The following is a 21,123-nucleotide window of genomic DNA, read 5'->3' on the forward strand; positions in this document are numbered from 1 at the left end:
CCTTTGTAGAGAAATTACTCTTAACTAATTTATTTTCGGATTCTTCTGTTAACTTTTAATTCATCTCCTTCACTGCCTTCTAATACTACATAGTAGCAGTGCATCCAAATCTGCGCAACTTCAGTAAAACCTTTTTGAGCTGTAGCCCGACCCCACGCTGTGAGGAAGGACTGTTTCTTCAGGTACTGGATCCGGCGCTCGCCTTTGCACTTGCTAGCTATGTTTAATATTTTCAATATTAAACATTGCTAGCTCTGCTATTTAGTATCTTTCCTAAGTGGTGTTAGCACATACATGGTACTAATTATGTTGTCTCTATGACTCACTGTAATATACATTAGTGGGTGTGCACCACTAGTCTCTTGTGTACCTGAGTGGGTGCAAAAAAACCTAGTGTCCAAACCTTTTAGAAACATTCACAATGGTTAAATGTTGTCTTTTGTGTTTGGTGGCATTGAGTGGACGCTTGTCCCCAGCAGAGGTGGTGACAGGTATTGCAAGTTACTGAAAAGGGAGGTTTGGTGGATCAACACATTTTAGACTTTCTTTGCTGTTATTTGTGCTGCATTGTGCCTGGTGTAATCTATATATGTATGACCACCATCAGATAGGCGTTACTCATGTCTATTTATTTTTATTTTTTTTAACTTTGGCCTTTTTTTTTTTCTGGTTTTTATTTACTCCTCCTCCCATTTTGTTCTCGTGTGACCTTATGTTTGTGTATTAATGTGTTAGCTGTGACTAAGGCCTGAAAGGCTGAAATGCATTGACCCTTTCCTGCGGATTTCCTTGTATTATCCCTATTTACAATAAAAGATTTTTATCTTTTGCCGATCATACAGATGTTTCAGCTTTCCTTTCAGTGCAACCCTTAGTTCACAAAGCCCACCAAGCTTCCCCAAAATTCTCATCCCAATGAAGCGGAGCCATCACTCCTAAGAGTGGGGGGGCATCTGTTTCTATTTGCTTCTCTTCTAATTATAGACCTCTGGGTTCAATCATTTGTTTCAGAGGGGTACAAATTAGAGTTCAAAACTGTATCCCCCTCATCACTGTCTTCTTTCAGATCCACCATGTACTGCCCAACGACAGTCAGATTTTCAAAATTGCTTGAACCATCTCTTGTCCCGTAGGGATAGTTGTGCTAGTACAGCTACAAGATCGGTTCAAAGGTTTCTGTTCAAAGTACCAGTATTTGTCCTATTCTGGACCTAAAATCCTTCAACAGATGATTTTGAAATTGCATTAAATCCACAAGGTCGGTTAGTGCTTCTTGGACAAAAAGACTACCTGGAATCTGTAGACTTTCAAAATGCCTATCTGCATATTCCCATTTTTCCACCGCATCAGCACTGTGACAGGCAGTCATTTCCAGTTTTAGGGTCCTTTCACACGGGGCGGATCAGTTCTGATCCGCCCCGTGGATGTCCGTTTGCTCAGCGGGGATCACTCCGCCGATCCCCGCTGAGCAGGGAGATGACAGGTCTGTCTCCGCACACTGTGCAGGGACGGACCTGTCACGGCGCCGCTCTCCCCTATGGGAGATCGGATGACGACGGACCGCAGTGCCCGTCGTCACCCGATCCGATCCGCAGACGGATGGAAAAATAGCTTTTTCCTCCGTTACACTTTTTCGGATCGGAGCGGGTCGGATGTCAGCGGACATGTCACCGCTGACATCCGACGCTCCATAGAGCTCTATGGAGCACCCGTTCAGGTCCGCCTGAAAAACTGACAGGCGGGCCTGAACGGGACGTTAGTGTGAAAGGGGCCTTACACTGCTTCTTGGCCTATCCTGTGCTCCAAGAGTATGCACAAAGGTCTTGGCACCTCTTCTTGCTATTCTCAGGACTCCACGACCGTGGCCTATAGTAACCATCAATGGGGCACCAGTTGTCATGCCACCTTGAAGGAAGCAAACCCGATAATCTAATGGATGGAGACTTGCTGTTCTCTGCTCTTCATCCTAGGAGTGGACAACTAGAAAGCAAACTGTCATCTGTCAGGGGAAATGAGCCCTTCATCCACACAACTTCAATGCAATATCTCAGAAATAAGGGACACCAGATGTAGAAATCCTATCCTCCAGATTCAGGGAGGTAGCCAGTGATTCTCAGATAAATAATAGAGGGGTATTCCTGCGCCAACTCAAATGGCTATAGAGTATGTACTGCTGCACGCACTGAGGGAAATGTCTGAACCCAATCAAAAATAGAGATAGAGTAGTGATGCGCTGTACACAGAAAATAAAAAATATATAAAGTGCTAAACGTCCTAGTGAACCAACGTTACAGTAGAATAATCCTGCTCCAAAGCAGCAAAAGGAAATTTCTCCTAATTGTCTGGATGTGGACAGTTGGACAGAGCCATAAGAGGATACCTTGATGCAACCGATTTGATCAAATGGACAGATTCCTTATTTGTCTCCTCCTCATTACCTCCAAAGGACGCCAAGCTTTAAAGTCCAGCATTGCTCCATGGCTAACAAGCCAGATCACTAGAGCTTATACTCATCGGCAAATCTCGCTTTTTTTCACGCCCATTCCACCAGATTGGTCAGTGTTTTCTGGGCATTCTGGCACCAGGCCTCTCTCTGTAGCCCAACTTTGTAAGACCACCACCTGGTCTAGTCTTCTCCCGATGCAGCAGCCGGCCACAAGGTTCTTGAATCAGCACTCTGTAGTTGTGTGTGTTTTTTTTAATTTTTTTTAATTTTTTTACCCTTGTAGGGCCTCAGGGCCCTACAACACTTTGGCTAGTTATTGCTCGCCCTTCTTATCCATTGCTTGTTTCCGTTTCTTGGTTACTCTGCATTGTTTGCTTCAAAACGAAGCACTCATAATAGTGGGTTAGGGTTATAGGGAAAGTTCCCAGAGGGCGTGTCCCCTAAAGCTTTGCTAGTGTCCACTCACCTGAAGGTATGAGCCTATCAAGCAGGGATTTGCTGCAAGATCAGTTTGATCGGTGGTGGGAAAGGGGCCCCCTTCCCGCCACGCTTTGGTCGCCCCCAACGCTTACCGGAGCCGTTGGTAACAGTGGAGACTATCACGTCCGCTCCTCTCACTGCCTGGATGCAGAGCGAGGGGAAGATAGCCCCTGTTCGGCTCCATAGTATTGCTCTTGCGTTTAGTGTAAATGAGATCTGAGGTCTTTTTGACCCCCAGATCTCATGTTTAAAACATTTTCCCTTGTAATAGAAAAAAAGCATGACAGGACCTCTTAAAGTGCCCCGTCTCGAAAAGCTTGCGTGCAGAAGCAAATGCATACGTGAATAGTGCCCGCATATGAAAACTGTGTTCAAACCACACATGTGAGTTATCACCGCAATCGTTAGTGAGAGCAATATTTCTAGCCCTAGATCTCCTCTAATGCAAAATTGATAACATGTAGTAGCCAATTTTTAAACGTTGCCTATGGAGATTTTTAAGGGTAAAAGTTTGTCGCCATTCCACGAGCGGGCACAATTTTGAAGCGCGTTGGGTATCAATTTACTCGCCATAACATTATCTTTCACAATATAATAAAAATTGGGCTAACTTTACTGTTTTTTATTAAAGTGTATTTTTTTCCCGAAAAGGTGATCTTGTAAGACCGCTGCGCAAATACGGTGTGACAAAGCTTTGTAAAAGAATCGAGTGACAGTGGATTTATGAAAAAAATATATATATACCATCTAATTTTCTCATTGGGCCTGAATCAAATTTTATTCCCTGACTCCTCACTACAACCCCCCTCGCCCATTTTAAATGCATTTGCTCTGAGGGCCCTTGTTTTAGCCAATTATCCTATATGCCCAACTCACAGCCCTCTCCTACCCCTGGGCCTATCCTTATGTTAAGTGGCCTTCTCTGCCACTAAAACCGATGAAAACTGGTTGCAAGTTTGAGCATTTCCAAATGTTCCTCTAATATGATTTCCTGGGAGTTGGCATACAAAGTATTTACAGAATGGTATCTGGTCAGGGCTCAGTTATGCTTCCACACTTGGAAACTGTCATTTCTGCAATGTGATTAATGAATATATGCGGCCTTGTACACCTCAGCCTTTCCTTTCCTTTTTTTACTCTTCCTGGGATAATGTTTCTCTCCTTTATGTACAGCATGCTTTAAAAAAAAACTTGGAAAAATAATGAATGTTCCCCATTATGGGTAATCAGATTATATTTAAAGTGATAAACAGACATTGTTTTATTTAATAAATATATATATATATATATATTATAATATAATATAATTTTTTTTTTTTAATGGGTGATTGGACTGTAATTTCAGTTAAAAGCAAAACAAAAACATCTAGGTACTCTTAATCAATATACGGCTGCCACATGACTTTACTCTCTCACAGCCTGTCTGCAGGGAAACATAAGTAGAAGGAGCTTCTAGCCCTCAGCTGCTGGCCACATGTTCAAAACAAAAAAAGAAAAATACAGTAAAAATAGAGTAAAAATAAGTCATTAATATTAAACCATTTTAAATTGTCTTAATATATTTTAAATCAAATCTTTTTTTGCCAATAACATGGTGTAAGCAGATTTCTGCCATTCATAGGCTGTGTTGCGACCCTCCAGGATAGAGGGAGCCTCTATCAATCTACATGTAAAATCCCACATCCGTTATGTTTAGCTGGTTGGTGGGAATGGAGGTGGGAGGGAGTGAGTGGGCTGCCATTTAACACTGTATATACGTTCACATGTGTGACTTTATAGTCACATGGGCTGCTCAGATGTGATGGGAGGGAAATGCTCAGAAAACTGAGCATGTGCAGAGCTGCCAGCACTGCTCTGCAAAATCCCTAGCTGCATTGGGGTCTTGGACAGAAAGAGGAGAGAGAGAACAGCGGGCTCAAACAGGTTTTTGAAGAACACAGAAAACAAATCTCGTAGTGACTGAGTATGAACAGCATGTAATACACAATTTTTTTTTTTTTTATGACTTTAGTGACACTTTAATCTTATGGGGCATAAAAATTGATATCCAATCTCCACTTGGTTAGCCCAACGGACATACAATGAACTGTACATGATGTCTACCTTGTATTGCAGTTATGTAAACATCCGCTTGGGTGCACATGTATTTATCGTAACTGATGCAGTAAAGATATTTTGTTGTACAAACTCCAGTAAGGTCCAGTTGCACTTTTACTGGCAGTGTACGAAGTATCGTATAGCTACCATAAATATTCTGTGCTTGAATATATTGGTACGTACCAAATATAAATTACTATGCTGTAGGTTAAGGCTTGTCTGCAGGAGGTTTCAAATGGCACAAATGTAAATGGTAGGGTTAACCGCAGTTAAGACTAGAATTTCATGTCCTTGTAATGAGCAGATATACAACATGTCATTTGCATGGTATCTGTACTTGGCAGTCAGTCTTTCCAGGAGAAATATCCTGTGACATTTTAGAAGTGAAATACGTTGTGTAGGCGTTTTATAAATCCAAAGGCACTATCCACTCCACTTTTTTTCCTTTTTAACTTGCTAGCTGCTCATTACTCTAATAGTTGGGTGCTATGTGTACTGCTCTGACTGTTTTGAAGTACAGCAGTGTGTGCCCCCTAAAGATAAAGCAGAAAGGTCTAGTCAGGAGTAGCACTGGATCTGAAGTTATCTGAATTTTCTGTAAATGTAGGGAACTTTCGTTTTTCATGTGTGTCAAAAAGGTCATTGGGCAGCTCCTATACCATGGTTAATCTCTACCCATTGAAGATCTTTTGGTGAAACTTTAGGTCTAGAAAAAGAGAAGAACCAAAATGGTGAGTCAAGTCTGCGGTCTCCTACTGACCTCCCAGAGTTCTGTGGTGCCCTGTGCCTAGAATTAATTAGAACTCCCAGAATGGTACCAGGAGTTCACCTTACCACCGCCCATCAGAAGTCCTCCCAGCTCTCCCTTCTCACCGGAAAAGTGCCAGTCCAACAAAATGAAACACGGTCGTGGTGGTGACTTGCATATGGGAACCCCCTATCCACGATCTACCCCTTACAGGTCTTACACAGCTGAATAATTAAGCTCCTCTGCTTACCCGGATTCTATACAAAGAACTACCCCTGCCTGAAACTGTGACTCCTACATACAAGTACACTGATATTTTTCCCTTCTCGTGATGTACGGATAACAGCAATGATCTGTTTATGACCCATACTTGTTAACGGCCCTAGGAGTTGTGGTTCAACTGGGTGGTTCATTTGCTCATATCGCCTTTTGCCTCTGTATGGGCTCATACCTTAACACTGCTGAAATTGCTCTGTTTGAGAGGTCAGAGAACTATGCAGTCTGCCTGGACCAACTGATCTAACTTTTGTGGTCACTATCGCTTAGTAACCCTATGTAAAACAACAATGTGACAGTGTACAGGGCTACAACCCCTGAGGTTCCCTTGGCACAGGAACTCTTGGAACAAATAACCAAGGATGAACTATTGATGACCTCCTATAGATGACCTCTATTATATAACCGGATCCACATAGACCCAAGTATCTTACCTAGCACACTAGAGGCTGTGTCTGTCTTCTACCATTTTATTTTTTCTTTACTGTTCTGACTTAGATATTGATATATCTATACAGTGTGACTGCAAACACACTGGTCGTAGCCTACCTACGCCCCCCACAAAGTGTACGCGAGTGGGTTCTCTCAACTCAGGTACACTGCCTTACTACTTTAGTTACGAGTATGTATTACCTAAATTGTTTCACTATTGCTCTTCTTACTGGATTCATTTCTCTCTTCTGAATCTTCATCATACCTTTTTTTTTTTATTCTCCTTTAAAAAAAAGTCAGATAATCACAGGCTCTTGATCTATATTGCAGAGTTCACAGCACCGTACCTTCTGAATCCTTCTGATGGCTTACTCGTCACTGAGGAAATGCCCCTTTGTGATCTCACACAACACAAAAGACTTGAATATACCAGAGAAGTGCACCTCCCTCCTGAGGGAACTGAAGAAAGCTAAGCCACATTTTTTTTTCCTACAGGAAACCCACTAAAAAACGAACCAGGTTCCAAAACGTACTAATGCCCTTTTCACAACGGCACACCATGCGACCAATGATGGTGTTAAAACTAAAGGACTGCCGATCTTAGTAAGAAAAGAGGCTCCTTTTACCACCACAGACTGCCTGATAAACCCTGAGGGTAAATTAGTTTTTCTCAAAGGAACCTATAATGACAAGCTTATTACATTGGCGAATGTCTATTTCCCCAACACAGCCCATATAACTTTTTGCCAAAAGGTATTACACAAGCTCAAAGGCTTTTTTTTTTTTTTTAACTTTGCTCTTTTTATTTGATTTTACATTTCAGCACGTTGACAATTGCGTGGTCACACAACACTGTACCCAAATGTTTTTTCCCCACAAATAGAGCTTTCTTTTGGTGTTATTTGATCACCTCTGCGGTTTTTTATTTTTGTTAAAATTTAAAAAGACCAAGTTATAAAATTTTGCAAACAGGTATTTCTTATATTCACCGACTGACACAGCTCCTCTCTTTAGACCATTGGGTTGTTATGCCACCTTCAGGAGAGGACTAGGCATTACATGTTAATATGTGATAATAAAACTAGACCTTTCTAGTTCCGCCCAAGGGGCAGTCCCTTAGGTAACAACCCCTCAGCATGCTACTGCAACCTCAGTTTTATTTTGCCTAGTGAGGGAGAAGGACCTAGGAACCCTGATGGGCCCATTGGTCCGTGTTTTTTTCTGGAGAAGCTTTGCTTTTTGTGCAAGATGAAAGATCCTGTGATCTGCCATCAATGGCCGGCTGGGTGACAGGCTGCAAACCCTTATCTTGTAGTCTCCAGCCTGGCCAGCAAGCGTGTGCAGGTCGCAGCTACGTGATACGCCAGCCACGACATACCTCAGCTCCAGAGGTGGTCGTGAGCTTTTATGCCCAAGGGCGAACATATGACCGGGCTACTGATGTCTGCATCAGTGTGTTGAGGCCTGCAGCCACCCTGTACTGATCAGCGTGGGTCTGAGATGGAATGTCTCCCAGCTCTTCAAGACTGGTAAGTACAGCTCTCCCTGCCTCGGTGGGCAGCTGGGCATTCCCTGGGAGGTTGATTCGGGGGTCCCTCACCTCCCTCTCTTCTCTCCCTGTCCTTATCCCCCCCCCGTGGGGGATGCTGCATGTGGCTCCTGAGCGGTGTGTCTGTACAGGGGCTCTTCGGGGGGGGGGGGGGGGGGGCTGCGCTGGCTGTGTCTTGTGATGTTTTTCTTATTTCCCTGGAGGTGCCTGTGAGGCTGTGTCTGTGATCTCTTCAGCGCTGATCACCGCCATTTTCAGTCAGTAACTGTACCTCCATGTTTTTTTTAGTGCCAGCGGCCATCTTGGGTATGGGCAAGGGACAGCATGCTCTCCTGTTTCTCGGCGGCCATTTTCCCTGTGGTTTTGTTCTTTATACTGGACATTTTCTCGAAGCCTCAGCACGTTTTTTCAGCATTCTCTAGAGACGGCATGTGTCCCTGTAGTCCGGCGGCCAATTTCCCAGCGCTTTTTGTCCTTATGCTGGACACTTGGCACCCATTTTCTTTGAGCCCGAGCACATTGCAGAGCGGTTTCAGCGCCATAAGCAACAGCTTTGAATGACCGAGGGAATTCCTCTGCACCTGGGAGCTGTCGGAGAACACGGGCACTGAGGCTGGTGACCCCTGCTGTCGTTTCAGAGGACGCTGACCAGGACCATCGGACAGTGAGGATTAGTCAGGGGGCCGTACGCGATAAAGCGCTTGTTGGAGCACTTATCACAGCTGTGCGTGATACCCTGAAAATTCAAGAGCCAGTAGATCCCTCTGCTGATGTAGCGGTCCCTTTTGGGTCCCGTAAGCCAGCCCATTCACCTAAGGTGTTCCCGTATCTGACTTATTTGACAAGTTAATTTACAAGGAATGGGGTCGACCACAACGGCCCTTTCGGTCCCCAAATATATGGCGGTATGTTACCCCTTTTGAGGAAAGCCTTCTCAAGAAGTGGTCGGCTCCTCCGGTCGTGGACCCCCCAGTATCCAGGTTAAACATAGTAACCACGATCCCGGTAGAGGGGACTCCTGCATTTAAGGATCCCACGGACAGGAAGGCCGAGGCAGTGGCTCGTTCCCCTGTTTACGGTGGTGGGGTCAGCCGTGCGACCAGTACTGGCATTCACACTTGTGTCGCAGACACTGAGTGGACAAAACTTGTACCGCAAATTGGGAGAACAGGCTTCTCCTGTCTGTGTGGAACTAGCAGACCAGCTAGTGCAGGCCTTAAGTAAGTTTTGTGACGCGGCCCTGGACAGGCATGGACTGGCCATCGGGACTACCGGGAGTTTCCCGGTGGGCCGGCTCCAGTGAAAGCCTGTCACCTAGGGCGCACTGCTGCCTAGCCTAGCTGGGAGGGTGCAGCCCGGCCCGGATCAGTTTGCCAGGCTGGGCGGCAGGCGCAGCTCTGCTGAAATAGAGTGGAGTGACTCTGACAGCCTGGAATGTCACTCACTGTGTGTACGGTGAGCCTAAGCATAATGTGCTCAGCCTCAATGTTCAGTGTGTGGGCTCCACGGCCCATCTGGGCAGCGCTGTCTGTATGCACTATTCAGATTGGTGGTGAGTTGCCGCCGCACGCCAGACCCCGCCAATCACTGCAGCCTTGCTGGCACTGTGTGCCCAGGACAGGTGCCATGCCAGCCAATGAGGTGCTGATCGCAAACACTGCACTCCGCTCGCCTCAACATGACGTCATCCCCTCCTCCAGGCTCAGTCCAGTCCCACCCACGACAGATCAGAGGAGCCCATGCAGTCCCTGGCTGTTTGGACTGTCCCACATGGTGTGTGATTGCTGAAGAGTCTGAAAGAGGCTGCAGCATTTAAAAAGGAGAAAGAGAGGAAAGGACAGGGCTCTGGAGAAGTAAGCATACAACCTTTACTTTTGAAGGGAACTGTTCTGCCCAAATTATAGGGTGGGTGACTGATCCCATATTTCAACCCCAACAGGCTACCTTTAAAGATGTCCTAATAGCTATTCTGCACAGATTTTGTCTGTCATCTTCATCCCTCATGTCAGCCTCCTACCACTCCGCCCCCATCATCTTCATCCCTCCTGTCTTCATCCCAATGTCGTCTTCATCCCACATGTCAGCTTCACCCCCCTTTGTCAGCTTCCTACCACTCCGCCCCCATCAGCTTCATCCCCCGTGTCAGCTTTATCCCCCGTGTCAGCTTTATCCCCCGTGTCAGCTTTATCCCCCGTGTCAGCTTCCTACCACTCCGCCCCCCATTATCATCATTCCCCCTGTCATCGTCATCCCCAGTCAGCTTGCTACAGTTCTGCTCTGTCATCTTCATCCCCTCATCATCTTCATCCCCATGTCAGCTTCTTACTACTCTGCCCCACGTCATCTCCATCCCTCCTGTCGTCTTCATCCCATATGTCAGCTTCACCCCCCTTTGTCAGCTTCCTACCACTCTGCCCCCATCATCTTCATCCCCCCCGTCATCTTCATCCCCCATGTCAGCTTCCTACCACTCCGCCCCCATCAACTTCATCCCCCGTCATCTTCACCCCCCTTTTCAGCTTCCTACCACTCTGCCCCATCATCTTCATCCCCCCATCATCTTCATCCCCCCATCATCTTCATCCCCCATGTCAGCTTCCTACCACTCCGCCCCCCCTCATCATCATCCCCCCTGTCATCGTCATCCCCAGTCAGCTTGCTACTATTCCGCTCTGTCATCTTCATCCCCATGTCAGCTTCTTACTACTCTGCCCCACATCATCTCCATCCCCCCTGTCATCGTCATCCCCCTGTCAGATTCTTACTACTCCACTCCCGTCATCTTCATCCCCATTGCCAGCTTTCTACCACCCCACCTCCTTAAATTTACTGGTGTCACATATGATGGATGCAGGAACAATTTTTTTTCTTCCAGTGACAACACGGACAGAAGGGCAATTGTCCTTCCAGTGAAACCACCAATGCAGGGAATTTTTTTTCTTTCACTGAAACCATAGATACCAAAGTCCCTGCTCACCCATAGTGCGGTGACCTGTGCTTTTTTTTTACTTATAGTTTACCAATGTTTTTTTTTGCATAATTGCATATAATTTATATACTGTGGGTCCGTCTGAATGAAGTCCAGGGCCAAATTTTTGTCCCAGTCCAGCCCTGGCCCTGGATACCCTTCCCCGGTTATCCAGGGCTTCAGTGTCAGCAGTGGTGCTGAGCCACCTGATTTGGTTAAAATGTCGGTCGGCTGACCAGGCATCCAAGAAAGCCCTGACGGATGTACCCTTCCTTAACGACCAGCTCTTTGGAGCCTCTTTGGATAAAATTATTAAAAATGCCACAGGTGGTAAGAGTACACTACTCCCACAGGCCAGGAAGGCTAAGGAGCCACGCTGTTGCCAAGGGCCCTCATTTTCCGCTCACAAACGGCTTTCATCAGCCCGGAGCTTTGGGCAAACATCCCCAGCCCAACAGGACGGCTTCTGAAGGACAAAAGCGTCCCTGGAACCGCAAGCATGAAAGTTTGCCCCCACTCGCAACTCGGGTAACCTTTTTAGTTAATGCACTGTTGCATTTGTTGCCGCAGTTTTGGTGCGGTTTGAGGGTCGTGTCTCTCTGAGGAGCACCCTGTTTTTTTTGTGGTGGTTATTCCACACACTGTAGTTTTTTTTGTGGGTAAAGTTTGTACTTGCTCCCAAATGCCATGGTGGATGAAGTTTTTTTTTTTTTTTTTTTTTTTTTTTTTTTTTTATGCTGTTTTTCCCACCCCTCGTTTTGCCACTGCTTGGGGACGGTCCCAATGGTCTAAAGAGTGGAGCAGTGTCAGTCGGTGAATATAAGAAAAATAGGATTTTTTTTGTACTCACCGCAAAATCCTTTTCTCTGTAATTCACCGACTGACACAGCACCCGCCCCTCCTATTTTTCTTTACGTTATACTGCTTGTTGATGTACTGTGGCTGCAGTAGCATGCTGAGGGGTTGTTACCTAAGGGACTGCCCCTTAGGCGGAACTAGAAAGTTCTAGTTTTATTATTATATTTTAACATGTAATACCTAGTCCTCGCCTGAAGGTGGCATAACAACCCAATGGTCTAAAGAGGAGCTGTGTCAGTCGGTGAATTACAGAGAAAAGGATTTTACGGTGAGTACAAAAAATCCTATTTTTTTTCCTTCATTGATGTATGCTGATTGGATGGCACTGGTAGGCACTAATAGGCAGCACTGGTGTGCACTGAGGTGTCACTGATGGGTGGCATTGGACACTGATAGGTGGCAGTGATGGGCGCTGATGGGTTACACTGAAAGGCAGAACTGCTAGGTGGCACTGATTGGCACCACTGGTGGGCATTGATAAGTGGCACTTGTGGGCACTGGCAGGCACAGAGGAGGGGCAGATGTGCCTCCTTCCTCTTTGGGACCGATGTCCCGTGAGCATAAGCCGGTGTTCGGCTTTTTTCTCCCCACGTTGTCACGGGGAGCGCACAAAGGGGAGGACATCCTATTACGGCATCCCGTAAATTCAGGTCCGCGCTGTGGCTGTCATTCGGCTATAACGCGGATCTCAAGTGAAGTGGTTAAGGATCTCAAATTGGGGAAAAGCCTGGGACCGGAAGGTTTCACATCCATTTACTACAAAAGGTTTATCGACATTCTGTCTGCTCCCCTGATCGGAACCCTGAATTCCTTGTCTCTGCCCAGACCAGTGCCACCTGACTTTCCGCTTATATAACTGTAGTACCGAAACCTGAAAAGGATTCCACTGAGTGCTCCAGTTAGACCTATCTCCATATTAAATCTAAACTTCAAGCTGTTGCCAAAAGTCACGGCCAACAGACTGAGACCAATTCTCTCTCTGATAGTCCCGGAACAAGTTGACTTTATGCCTGGGAGGGAGGTGAAAGACAATGTGATCAAAGCCCTCCTTTTATCACATGCTGCCCATTCCCAGAGCATTGGAGGCCTTCCTCCTGTCTATGGACACGGAGAAGGCCTTTGACAGGGTCTCATGGTACTATATGCTAGCCACATGCAAATACATTGGCTTGGACCAACATATGATGTGGATTTCCACCCTTTACCAAAACCCATCTGCAAGGTTAAAGATAAATGGAACACTGTCGGATAAGGTCATGATAACAAATGGCACAAGGCAAGGGTGTCACCCATCGCCACTACTGTTCATTTTGTCCCTCGAACCGTTCATTAGAATGACTAACAAATCAATCATAGATTTTGAGGTATCGGGCAGAGTGCACAAGATTGCAGCTACTGTTGATGATCTACTGTTCTTTTTGACCAACCCACACACAACCATACCCAATTTAGTTAAAGAATTTACACACTATGGGTATGTGTCTAACCTAAAAATAAACTTCTCAAAATCAGAGGCTACGAATATCCCCTTGACAGAAGAAGACCTAAATAGAACTAAGACTAACTGCCCATTTTGATGGGTGACCAAGGCCCTGAAATATCTGGGAGTGTGGCTGACCCCACGGTTATTCACCATTTATGAACAAAACTTCCCACAACTATTGCAGGGGACATTGAAAAACTTAAAGACCTGGAATCCCAGGTATTTCTCGTGGTTCGGGAGAGCCAATATTCTTAATGATCGTCCTCCCCAGGCTGTTATATTTTCTAAGGACGTTAATTAATATCCCACCAAGTTTTTTTCAAGGCTTTATAATCCATGCTCCTGCAATTTTTTTGGGGACACAAATCCTGAATCAAATTTTCATTACTGACCAGACCTAAGGAACATGGGACTACCACATTTCCACAACTACTACCTTGCCTCATACCCAACGAGTGATTGATTGGCACTGTCATGGCATCTCCAAACACTGGGTCACACTTGAGGCATCCCTGAGCCCTATTCCCCTGAAATTTTCCCCCTGCATCCCATGGGCGAGCCATAGACAATCCATTAAATACCCACTGACAGGAGCTACCTTGAATGTGTTCCAAACAGTAACACAAAAAATAATCTAGCTTAACCTCTTCACTCGGCACCCTAACCCCTCTGAGGAACAATCCTGACATTATTTTGGGGACTGAGACTATAGAGTTCCAAACCTTAGACGCTAAGCAACCGCTCACAGTGGGAGACTGCTTCCACAATGGTCAGATTAAAGACATCTCTACGTTCAAGAACGACAATGGGCTTACATATTTAACCCTTTGGTCCTACTTTCAAATCTGTAGTTTTGTTAATGATGATACAAGGAAACGTATTCTCTGGATCGCTGACCGAGCTAGAATCGGCATGAGCTAGGGGTGACAATTTTGAAAGGGCGACGTCAGTCACATATGCTTGGCTACAAAAATTCCAAAGCCATTACTGAAGATAGATTCAGAAGGGAATGGTCAAGAGCTCTGCAGATATCACAATCAATGGAAAAAAGCATGTATCCTCTCTCACAAATGCTCCTTTAGCACTAAAATGCAGGAGACGGCACACAAGCTCTTGACACATGGTATGCCACCCCTGCAAAGTTTTAAAAGCTGGTTTCCTCATACTTCTGGAGATGCGGAGCATATATGATGGCAATGTCCAGTGTTGAATACTTTTTGGAACAAAGTCAGGGAGATGAGAATAAATATGGAAACTAGACTCACACTAGATGTCTGCTCCATGTCACTAATTTTCCACTTGGACATTACAAGAAGTTCTTAACCAAGCATCTACTAAATTTTGCCAAGGCCTTAATCCTGCTTCTATGGAAAAGCACCCGGGTCCCGTCTATACAAGACTGGTTGGGAAAATATGAGATTTGTCAGATGGAAGAAACACTAGCCCAAACTTCTGATAAAATAGACCGATACCACAAAACTTGGTCTCCATGGTTCACTTTTAAATTCTCAGGTGCCTATGAAAATTTAGTAAATTGATGACTGAAGAGGAGGGAACACTGCTGACCCACCTCCAGGACATCAGCAATATAGTTTCTAACCTACACGAAGAGTCTAAATAAGTGTGAATTGAGTTTTGCCTGACCATGACTTTATACCTCCTTTTTATTTATTTTTTTTATTTATTTTTTTTCACTACCTTTTTATTTTCCTTTTCTGATCCTTTTCTGTCTGTTTATAATTATATCAAAGCTAGATCCACCAACGTTCATCACCAAATAACTGTAATAGCTGACTCAGTCACCAAATTATGGTTCAAGGCTGCCTAAATCTCAGTACTACTATGAATACTTACTGTTCTCGAGCAATAAGAGATGTTGCACTGATATGCTCAGTGCTATACAACCAGCTCGATGCACTATGGCTTAATTTTGAGCACCTTAAGATGTCTGACTGTACAGTTGCACCATCCTTGCTATATGCTTTGATCTGTAGAATTGAATATAACGTCAATAAACGTTTGATCTTTAAAAAAGAAAATGGATGTGAGTATATAGCATATTTTTTCTCCAAATCATTTTCTTCATTGTTGATTACTTGGTTCAGTGAAATATGAGAGCTGGTCTTTGCCAGTACAGCTGACTCCCAGTCCCAATGTTGTTTATATATAGTTGGTAGATTAAAATCGATCTGTCAGAATTTTTTGTCTTTGAACAAAATAAGTAGATTTACCTGGAAAAGTCTATATACCAGATAATATGGTCAGGTGGTGATGCAGCTGAAATTCTCAAAACTTTTTCTGGACACCAAAGGAATTCCCTCTTCCCACAAGTCATACATTTTCTCGGGACTGCGACTTTCAGTTACAAGATTTACCATCTGCTGGTGACGGCTTGCTTTGCAATGACCCAGTATTGTCTGTTGGTCATATTTTAAAAAGAAGCCTGTGCTGAGAAACCTATGTAGGCTGGCATTGGTAAGCTCTTCTAAAATACTAGTCCTTGGGCTGCCGTTCTGTCTTAAGCCAGCTATAGATGGATAGATGGCATGAACTGGACGAACCATTTATGGGCAGGCTAGCTGCTAGCAATAATCACTGTTCTCTTGGGGGACCCCCCCCCCCAGAAGAACACAATTGTTCTTTACATCCGCCAAGCACTCAAAACGCCCACACGGAGCTTAAAGTTTGCTCAGATGCTGTGGAATATGGGGATCTTCAAATTTTACTGCACACCTAAAATGTTCATAGAAATCCTATTTTGCCATCATAGTTGATGTGGGCATAACCACTTGTCTGTAAGTTTTTACTTCCATATTGTCTTTTCTCATGTATAAAGGAAAAAATAGAATTTCCTGTTATTTTGCCTTACTATCACTAATTTGTATATGAAAATTTTACATATATACATATAACATTTGTTCTTGCATAAATAAAATGACACTGGTGTAATACAGTATTTATGCTGACGCATGACGTATACAATTGCAAACCTAGACTGATTGATGCATACCGCCTTGTTTTCAGTCGATGAATAAGAAGATTGATATCATTAAAGGCTTGTTTGTGGCATGCAGATATTCTGAAGCACGGTACATTGCTAGGTAAGTAATTTTCCCAAGCAGGTAAGCGTGTGTGCATTCTTGTGGAAGCGAAGAGGGGCACAAATGCTTTTTTGCCCATTGATTTGATTTGAGATTGCAGTGACATGTTAGGCATTGACCCAAGCCATAAAGTCCTGTTTGTGATGGGGGTTGCATGACCAGCTTCAAGCTTGTTAATGGTAGCAGTGCTTAGATTGAATTTCTGTCATCGAGAGGAGTTAGGAAGCAGGAAATTGTTAGATGGTTTGGGGTTGGATCTATGGAAACAGCGCATACAGAAAATCTGCTAGTGAGAGAAGTACCCAGCCGGTTTTGCTTATTTTCAGAAAATGCTAGTTACCCAGCAGTCTCTGGATTCTATGTGGTGTTATTGATGCAGAACTATCATACCCCAGATAAAAACATCACTCTGATGTGCATGCTTGCTCTTGGTTAGTGACGCACAAAATCACGGACTATTAGATCATCATGAAAAATTGGATCTTCATGCAGCATACATGTTTCCTAAAATCTAGATGATCGTTGTATAGGGCATCTCATTCGGGGGATTTTTGTTGTATGCAGGTTTTCTCTTAAGTATTAAAATTACGTTGTTTGACAATTATTGTATATCTATAACCTTGACTGTCTTGTTTTTGTGTTATTGGGCCTTTCTGATTGTATTTTTTTTTTTTTCTTTACATTCAGATCTTTAGGAGGAAAACTTCGAATAGGATTAGCCGAGCTGTCTGTTTTGGCAGCCATCGCACAAGCCGTGTGCCTTACGCCACCGGGCCAAGGTATGATTTATATAATGGGTACAAGTAACACGCTTGGTTTCAGAGTCAGCATTTCCTTTGCTTCATTTCAGTGTTCAGATTTCTCTGTGGACATGCTTGTGATTTGGTATTCTGATTTTATTCAGAACATATTTATGATGTGATATCCTGCTCCATCAGTAGTTGCATTCTTACCCCTATCTTCTTTTTATAAATATGGTTTTGGCCTGCAGGATCCTGTCCTTTGTTTTTTTTTTTTTTTTTTTTTTTTTTTTTACTAATATGACATGGTCCTGAAGTTCATTTGTTCTATTAGTTATACAGTTATGAGGACACTGCAGACAAGAGTCAGATCCAGTCTCTTTAAATGCATAAGGTTTTTTATGATGACAACAGGGCCCACTGTTGTCAGAATACACTGAACAGCAGCTGCTGAACAAGTTGTTTTTTAGCATGTCCCTTTGACAGATGTTGATTAATCGATTGACTTCAGTCGAGGAGAGACCAAAATTTGGCTGGCCCATGCTGAACTGACTGAATTTCGGTCAGTGTATGGTCAGCTTAACTCCCCTACTGAATTACAAATAAAGGTACACAACTTCTTTAACATCTTACAGAAAAGATTTTTTGATGTTTAAAATTAACTGATCACAAAAGGGACTCTAAAGAACAAGCCAAAGCTCATAATACCTAAAAGGGTTTCTAAAGACTTTGGCCTCCATCAGTTCATTGGTAGATAGTCTACAAACTGAAACAGATCACTGCCCTTTTCTGCTTCTCTCCAATAATGAATACCTTACACACTTCAGTGCAAGGAAATGCTGTACAATCTTGAACTATGTAACAAAGAACCCTAGTATGACAGCTAAGGCTTAAGAGCTGCAGCCATCTCCAAAACCCTATGTCTGTGTTCATATGGCTACCATAAGACAACTGTAGCCAAGGACGAGGAGGCGAAGGTAGGCTTAAGACACTGCTGGCTAAAGACCACCTGAATGTTTTGTGTCACTGCTATAGACAGTTGAGGCTGCAGTCCAACAGGCTTATGTTCAAAATATGGAAATCATTTCAGATTAACACTCATGCTAACTTTTAAACATGATGGGGGGCGTGCCAAGCTGGGACCATTAGATTCCAGGTTTTATCCAGGAACTCTCTTCATCGCATGTCGGGGTATTTATCTGTGGTCCAAAACCCCAAATAAGTTGGGTAATGCTACAAGACGATCAAGAACAGCCTTATAGCAGCCTCAGTGTGGCTTTCTCCAAAATAAATTAGTGTTGTGATCTGAAGTAGGCAATTTAAATGTCAACTGAAATTGTTTGGTACAATGGAATGGACCACCTAGCTGGTGTGTAAATGTGAGCTACAAAAGTCATATGGTTGATGTTGCTTCCAAGAGAGCAGGTTTAACTAGGTAGAAACAATAAGGGTTGAGATCTTTTCCACCAGTTAACTTGTTTGAGACAGAACTATTTTTCTAATGAATACCTTGGATCAGCCTTTCTCAGCTAGGGTTTCATTATATACTACAGTTTCTCCAGAGGTTGTTGGGTAGGGATTCCTTGATTAACCACTTCCCACCCGGCCAATGTATATATACGGCCGGGTGGGAGCTGCCTGCTCCTGATAGGACGTTCAGGAACGTCCTTCAGGAGTAGCGGGATCGCGCGCGCCCGCGCAGCGGCGCGATCCCGATGTGCTCGTGTCACCCGGACACGGCACATCTCAGATCGGCAGGAGGGCTCTGTGATTGGCCCTCCTGATCACATGACGGCCGTGTCCAATCACGGCCGTCATGTGATGTAAACAAACAGCCGGTTGCTAGGCAATCGTCTCTCCTCTCCTCACACGGAAGTCACTGCTGAGGAGAGGAGAGCAGATCGCTGCAGCCGGCTGATGATCAGTGAGTATGGGCTGCTTTTCACAGCTTTTTACTCACTGATCATCAGTGTAGTGTAAACACACAACACACCACACAGTGAAAACACAGTCCCCACACATGTCCCCAAAACACACATGTCCCCAAAACATACATGTCCCCAAATAATAAAAACACATGTCCCTAATAATAAAAACTTGTCCCCCACATATGTCCCACTAAAATCACATGTCCCAATGATTATCTGCACACATATGTACGTGATCACCTGCACACATATGTACATGATCATTTGCGTACATATGTCCGTGATCACACAAACCAATTATTATACACTTAACGGAATTTTTTTTACCAAAAACATGTAGCAGAATACATTTTGGCTTAAATTTATGACAAAATTTGATTTTATTGGATTTCTTTTCAAATAGAAAAAAGAAAATATTGTTTTTTTCCCAAATTTCCGCTTTTTTTGCGCTTATATCGAAAAAAAAAAAAAAACGGAGTCGTGAATAAATAACACCAAAATAAAGCTCTATTTGTGCGAACAAAATGATAAAAATTTCATTTGGGTACAGTGTAGCATGACCGCGCAATTGTCACTGAAAGCGCTAGAGCGCTGAAAGCTGAAAATTGGGCTGGGAAGGAAGGGGGTGAAAGTGCCCTGTATTGAAGTGGTTAACCACTAATGTAACCACCAATGTAAAAGCCAGTCTTCCCTGAACACTCTACCAGAATGAGGAACCCCATCCCACTGACCTTAAAAGCGGAAGTTCACACAAAAATTGAATCTCCACTTTTCGAAACCCCCCTGGCTTCGGCTGCTGACATCGCTGGACCCTGGGACAGGTAAGTGTCCATTTATTAAAAGTCAGCAGCTGCAGTATTTGTAGCTGCTGGGTTTAAAAAATAATACATTTTTTTATTTTTTTAGGTGGACCTCCTCTTTAAATGTAAGGGGTCCTTTGCTGTTCACTTAACCACTGACCATTGCTTTTGAGGTGCAGTTTTCCCACAGACCACCATTTTTTATTTTTTATTTTTTTCAACTGACTACCAGTGAAAGAGGGGGTCCTTGTCCCACTGACCATCAATGTTGGAGGCTCTTCTCCACTGATCATTAATGTAAGGGAGCATTCCTCCTTTGACCACAAATCCTAATGGGATATTAAAATTCTCACTTTCTGCTTTTTTTTTTTTTCCTGGTCAATATTGTTAGTTTTATTTTACTTTCCTGATTATATAAAGCAGGGCTCTTATGATGACACCTGCAGTTTCCTGGTGACGCTAATATACTGTGATCTGTAGATAAAAAAAAATGTAACAGGAGTTTTGGGAGACCTGAAAAAGATTTCAAGGATTCCTCTGAGGTGAAATGGTTGAGAGAGACTGCCATAGATGATTGCATTTGTCATGTGATACCTATTATTATAACAATTATTTTTCTCTTTCGTTCATTGACGGACACAGCTCCCGTTATCTTGAAGGTAGGGTTATTACACCACCTTCAGGAGAGGACTAGGAACAACATGTATACATGTGAAAAAAACAGAACTTTACAGTTCCGCCCAGGGGCCGGTCCCTCTGGCAGTAACCCCTAAGCCTGCCTCCGGCAGCTCAGTTTTTTTTTTTTTTCTGCCTAGTGAAGAAGGACCTAGGCTCCCTGCCTTTTGTGCAAGATTTTAAGATCCTTTGATCTACTATCAACAGCCGGCTGGGTGACAGGCTGGATAATCTAGATCTTGTCAGAGAGAACGGTAACACCCCCAAAATTGGGGTCAGAGGGCGCTGATCACCCCTGGTATGTTATAAACAAAAAAAGAAAAGAAAATGGTGTCCCCGGGACGGGGCTTTTTGCCAGCAAAGTTTAACCTGTGTAGTATAAATAACATTGACATGTAGAAAAGTAAACTAATATTGTAAATATTTATTAATAATAAAAAGAGGATAAAATGGGTCACGCAGTAGTCAAGGACTGAGCTCCACTAAATAGGTAAAAATGTATAGTATTACATGTATGAACAGAAATACACATATACATAGAA

At 43.8% G+C, this 21,123-nt stretch overlaps 1 protein-coding gene across 1 annotated transcript in view; it reads left to right on the forward strand.

The window, feature by feature from the left end:
* LIG1 (DNA ligase 1) overlaps positions 1-21,123 on the forward strand; it is a 141,040-nt gene that overhangs the window by 41,122 nt on the left and 78,795 nt on the right. The window contains exons 11-12 of the mRNA XM_077455901.1: positions 16,362-16,438; positions 17,126-17,217. Coding sequence (XP_077312027.1) covers positions 16,362-16,438; positions 17,126-17,217 — 169 coding nt within the window. The remainder of the gene's footprint in view (positions 1-16,361; positions 16,439-17,125; positions 17,218-21,123) is intronic.

Source organism: Lithobates pipiens, unplaced genomic scaffold (assembly GCF_037356315.1).
Source record: "Lithobates pipiens isolate NorthernLeopardFrog02 unplaced genomic scaffold, aLitPip1_a1.2 Scaffold_27, whole genome shotgun sequence".
Classification (NCBI taxonomy): Eukaryota; Metazoa; Chordata; class Amphibia; order Anura; family Ranidae; genus Lithobates; species Lithobates pipiens.